Source organism: Monodon monoceros, unplaced genomic scaffold (genome assembly GCF_005190385.1).
Source record: "Monodon monoceros isolate NGI ecotype Baffin Bay Population unplaced genomic scaffold, NGI_Narwhal_1 Super_Scaffold_2, whole genome shotgun sequence".
NCBI classification, from domain to species: domain Eukaryota; kingdom Metazoa; phylum Chordata; class Mammalia; order Artiodactyla; family Monodontidae; genus Monodon; species Monodon monoceros.
Genome location: NW_021703776.1, coordinates 29,791,662 through 29,797,661, shown reverse-complemented (window position 1 = coordinate 29,797,661; position 6,000 = coordinate 29,791,662). Strand labels below are relative to the sequence as shown.

At 33.0% G+C, this 6,000-nt stretch overlaps 1 protein-coding gene across 2 annotated transcripts in view; it reads right to left on the bottom strand.

Annotated features, from left to right (window-relative positions):
* Positions 1-3,070: 3,070 nt before the first annotated feature.
* The window catches only part of RUNDC3B (RUN domain containing 3B), a 152,954-nt gene continuing 150,024 nt past the window's right edge, over positions 3,071-6,000 (bottom strand). For both annotated transcript variants that reach the window (XM_029234476.1, XM_029234477.1), the window contains one exon: positions 3,071-5,542. In XM_029234476.1, coding sequence (XP_029090309.1) covers positions 5,397-5,542 — 146 coding nt within the window. In that variant the 3' untranslated portion in view covers positions 3,071-5,396. The remainder of the gene's footprint in view (positions 5,543-6,000) is intronic.

The following is a 6,000-nucleotide window of genomic DNA, read 5'->3' as shown; positions in this document are numbered from 1 at the left end:
TGCTGCTGTTTTTGATGACTAAAGACCCTGTATTATCTACTGTCTCTGCAAGAGAGAGGGAGCTTTTACTGCCTGTATCAGATGTTCACTTCAGTCAAACTTGGGTGTACAGTGGAAAACCACATTATATTCAGACCAGTAAAAATGCTCTGTCAGCACAGGAAGGGCCTCTGGTTTCAGCTGTCCTGTAATGTACGTATTACCATTTGTGGAGTTCTCTAGGTCATTTCTGTTGGCTTGTTCTAGCAAAATTGAGACTATTACTACAGTATCAGTCACAGAGTATTTCCAAAATGTCCCTTGATTTTACACATCTCACATCAGTATGCTAGACCAAGAACTAAACAGGCAGCAGCTTCCTTGAAGAAAGAGCTTTTTGGTCACTGGTCGCTAATGCCTAAATAATTTAATGAATGTAAGAACGAAATAAAAAGGATATGATTTCAAGACAAGAAACAATATTCTTTTTTAATATTTTTGTTTTTCTCAGGTTCTGTATCCTGGGAGAAAAAGCACTTTATTGCAGTCTATGTGAATTTTATGAAAATGTGAAGCATTTTTTTCCCTGAAATAGAGTAATATATTTAAGTGACAAATCTCTAGTGTTGGTAGAGGAATTAATGTATTTTCTAATATAGCAGAAAACTGTTTATGTTTCACCAGAAATAAACTCTGTAGGGTTTGTATTTAACCTTTTGTGTTTATTTTATCCTGTGTTACCTTAAGTTTGCAACATATATATCCATAAAAATATATTTATAACTTTGACTTATATTTTCATTAAAATATTTTGTGCTTTCTTAAAATATCACTGTGCTTCTAGCTAAATATTTTCATATAAAATCATTATGTTAATGCTATACTACACACATATATATAAAAAACACACAAACATGAAAGTTTATCTTGAACACTGATGTTTAACAGTATTAAATTTAAATTTACCTTGGTTCTGCTATGCTTCTTTTTGATAACTGGTAGAAAAAGGCAGAAAAATTTAGGTTTTGAAATGCTCTCAAAAAGCGGTCACGTATTTCAACTTAATGTCACTTATAAACAACGGAAGGGAAATTTTCATCCTCCCCCCACCCCACTACTGACTGCAGTTGTGAAAAATTCTTACTTTATGACTAGAATAACTTAAATAAATCTAATTCCCTACAGTTTTTCTAACAGACATTACATGCAATGTATCTGAATGAAAAGAAGGCTGAACTGAAGCTTTCTCTATACTTAAGTGGTCCAGAAGCATTAACAGTAGCAACCGAAAAGCATTTGGTTACAAATTGTGTCCTTGGTAATGTTTCTGAAAGGAAACAGTTTCATTCTGTTAATGTTAATTTCTAACCTACACATTTAAATTTTTTAAGAAAAACGTCTTATGCAAGTATTACATGTTTGCTACCTTTCATATAATACACGTTTGACTTTTAAAAAAAGTAATATAGAATTAAAGTAAAATTTTCTTTTATTTCTAGGAAGACTATTCACTGTGCTTATTTAGCCACATTTGACTACTTTAAATCCTAACCTCTTTTTTTCTGGGGCACAAATTACAGGGATGTGGGAAAGTTTAGTGTATCACTTTAAAATTTTTTTCCAAAATGAACTTTTAAAAATAAATCACTGCTGTTACATTTTAATCTATCATTCAGCACTTACTGAGACCTTTTATGTGGTAGGCAGTATAAAAAGCACTGGAGATAAGATGACATTTCAGATACTCTCACTGGCCTTCAGGTTTCAGCTGTGATTGCTACAAGTATACAAAAGGAGTGATGGAAAAGCTGAAGAATTCTCCCCTCAGCCTGTGGTGGAGGGACTGGTCAGGAAATGCTTCTAAGATTAGGACATGCGATCCAATTAAACATACCTGGAGGTTGGGAGTCTTCAATCAGGCAGTGGTATTTAGCGCCAGTGGCTTGAGCAGAGAGTATATGTGGCCATGAGGTAGGAGATAAGATTGGAAATGGAGTCCAAGGGGCCTTGTCTGCCAAAGGAGGAACAAGAAGCAACAGGGAGCCAAGTAAGTATTTTTGGCACGGCTTTAGAAGTTACAGTTGTGTTCTGTTTTGATTTTCCCCCAAGACCAGTATTTTCTTTTAACTGAAAGAAAATAGGGTAGCACAGTTTAGCACAGCTATAGAACAGAAAACACTAGAATGTGTCACGTGTTAAGGCCAAGTGCTGTGTAGTGAAACTTTGGTTTTAGTTGGGTTTTAGAAAAATAACTGGCAGTATGAAAAATAGGACTTATAATAAGGTGATCTATTTAAAAACAAAAGTTTTGGTTTGGATTAAAATATATTTTTAAAAGGTACCACTGTGACATTGGTATAATTTTATCTTCTCCTATCAGTGAAAAAAAACAAATGCTAAAGCAAAATACAAGGTGCTTTGCTTACAGAAGAGCAAAGTGGACTAGTTTAAAAAAAATAAGGAGCCCTGATGTTCAAAGCAGTCATGTGACATTTCCAAGGTAATCCAATGTATTAGTTTATCAAAACTAGAAACTGTAACCAACAACAGGAAATTTAACAAAGAATTTACATAAGTTGTAAATTTGAGAAACATTTTTAACCACTTGAAAACTTGTATGTAAATCTAATAAAGATGACTTAAATAAAAACCAGCTGAGTCTACTTGCATTTTTAAGGTTTCTGTCAATCATAATTAACTGTAGTCTGTATTTGGTACTTACCGCTTAACAACTTATACATATGATTTTATTTAACCTTGACATCCTGATGCCATCAGGCAGGTGCTGAGAAGATGGTGATGTTTCCATTTTACAGGTGAGAAAACAAACATGGTTGTTACATAATAAAATCAGAACACTGCTAAAACCACTACCACTTCAGCAGATGTTGTCAGCTTTAAAGCATATCATGTCATTTAAAAAAAAATAAAACGTATTTAATTTGATACGAAATGAGGATTTCTCCGAAACCATTTTCATATTAGTATTTTAGGTGTTGATATACACTTACCACATTTGTTGAAAGTTCACTGTACATCTTGAATAAAGTAACTTTTTGTCAAGGAAAAAAATAAGACTGCTACTGCATGGTACAAAATGTTTAATATACATGCAACAAGTGTCGTACATCAAGGCAACAAAATACACATGGAAATAGTAGCATATAGTTCAGCATTCTATTTAGGGGAGGGTGTGTGAACAAGAAACACTACCACCTAAAATTAAAGATTGAGACATACCTCATGCAAACATTAACAAACTACCTCTGTAACTAGTGTGAAATGAACTGTGTAGAAACCTGAAGTCACATTAGCAGATGAATTTTATACCAAGAGCTCCAAGAAAGGAGAAAAAGTCATTATCCTCAGATGTCATGTTTAAATCTGCATTTAGCAGCATGTTAAGATGCACAAGTTATTATACACATTAGGCAAATCTGAAAAACTTGATCAATTATGGAACCTTGTGTTTCTATATTATAAAAATGTATGGAAAAAATTTAACAATGATTTTTTTTTAATTACTGAAGGATAATAAATGACATTTGAGAGTGGACCGTGAATGAAAGCATTTAAACATTCTGATAGCTGTTAGGAAAGCAGCAATAGTGCTTAAGGCTAGCCTAAAATTTTTGAAGTTCCCCTCCTTCACCATTCTCATTCCCTCCTCCCAAGGTTTCCACTGTCCTCATTTAAACCTTCCTTCTGTTCCCCCAGGCTGATTACAAATTACTTTAGATACCTCTCACTCACAATAATGTGTACAGAATTAAGAATAAAGGTACCATTTCTCAATATTTGCATTACTGCAAGTACTAAAGCCTCAAGCTAAAGGAATAAAGCTCTGAATATGTTCTGGTACATCTAAGATAATTTATTTTAAGGGATTTCAGGCCTTCTTTGTCCCTGAAATGACACTGTTTGAATGGTCTTACATATAAGACTAGCCTTGTTACTGTTTATTATCTTAAATTCCAAATGATGAGCGTAAAGCTCTAAATATTTCAGAGAACCACCACACTCCCATATTTCTAATACAAAGAATGACTGTAACAAGTGCTTCTTGTCTCCTCTCAATCAAATATTTTAGGAGGAACATTCTATATGTCAAAGTTACTAAGTTTGAATGTAGTGTTTTGTTAACAAATAAAAATGGCATATGAAGTCCCCAATAAGTACTGTAGTAGCCTCTTCATGTAAACAATGTATAAAAACTTCTTTGGCACAGCTGATCATGTTTTCCTCATATTACTTACTACAGAAAATATACTTCATACATTTTCTCTTTCAACATGGTGGAATTTTTAGGGACAAATGTACAGTTCCAAAATTTGCAAAAATTTAAAAGACGGCTCATGGCTTTTTAAAAAAAAACTAATTTTTTTACCTGTAGAAGTGGAGTAACTTTTAACATTAACATCAATTTTAAAATGAGATTGTGGTATGATTAATGACAGAAGCTGTAAAGCAGGTATGACACAATTCATTCTTGCATACGAGGCAGAAAAGCAGCACTGGATGTCAGACATATTGTTAAGTATGGTGATTAGCCTACTGATCCTTACTTTAAAAGCTTCTCAGATCCTTAAATGAACTTGGAACTCTTTCCTGATAAAATACTTTTTCAAAATCTGTTCTACATTTTTAAATGTTTCCAGTTTATGAGACATAAATTTGATCAATTTTGAAATTGATAAACTTTTAAGAAAATCTTGGAAAAACAAAAACAGGAAATGTATTCACTTTACCTTAATGGTCTAAAATACTGTAAAACACTTTCCCTGTGACCCTAACAACTTTAGTAACTGCCTAACGACACATCCTACAAAATTTATAAAATGTTAAGTGGAATGTTAGGTTGATGCCAAATGATAAAAACTGAATAAGCCACTGTGAAACTGCAGCTAAGAAGCTTTCTCTTCACTTTAAAGACAAGGCATTTAAATATCAGAACTTGGGAAGAAATTCATGAAAAATGAAGTTAACTCATTCTTAGAAAATTTAATCACTGAATAAAAGAGCAAAAGAAAATACTTAGCTTAAGTCTCTAGAATAAAACCTTGAACTCTGTCTCTGGCAATTATGACACGTTTAAATATATGAAAATCAGCTCAATAATAAATACGTACAATTTGCCATGGATTATTAACTTAGAGGATCTCTGAAAGTTTTTTTTAAGCCTATTCATTTTTAAACTTCCTCAGTGACAAATATAGGAATTTTAAAATGAAAAGTGGCAGAGTCATTCTGTTTTCACTCAGAAGTTTACATGGAGTGGACTGAATTCTCTAATATAAGCGACAGAATTCCAGACATGTGCCAGAGCAATATAAAATTCCAGATGTTTTCCCAGCAGTCAAACTTACATAAATAGAACATTTGCAACATAAAAACTTTTGGCTTTTACATAAAATTTTTCAGGATGGAGTTAGACCTGGACTTGTCATCTCTGTTGTAGGACTTGCAAGGTAGTCATTAGATTTTAGGCTTGTTAGAGATTTGTAACTTGCCACTGATGTTAGAGACCCACAGAGACCAAGTAATGAGGGAGTATCTTCTTTACCTGAAAATTAGGATAAAATAATATTTAATTTCCCTTGAAGCATAATACCAAAAAGATCCTAAAACCATTAAAACCTTACATACTCTACAAAACAGTACAAACATCTAACTATAAAATCAGACACCTATATGTTAACATGTTTGATCTTTCAGTAGTTTCAATGGTACCCTTATAAAACATTACAGAGGGAATATTTGTGCTTCTTGTAAAAGTTCTAGATATGGAAGTTTGAGATGTTTTGGAACAACAAAGTTTACCTTGTTTTGGAGGATATGATCATATTCAATTAGTAAAGAATAACAAAAAAAGTAACAATACCAGTGCCCAGGCCACAGGAATACCAGGAAATCCGTATGTAGGTAACGTAACACAGCAGAAGCAGAATTGCTTCAATTCAGTTGGAGGGCTTGATCTGGGAAGTTTTTATTCACTTACTGAATAAACGTTTATTCAGCACC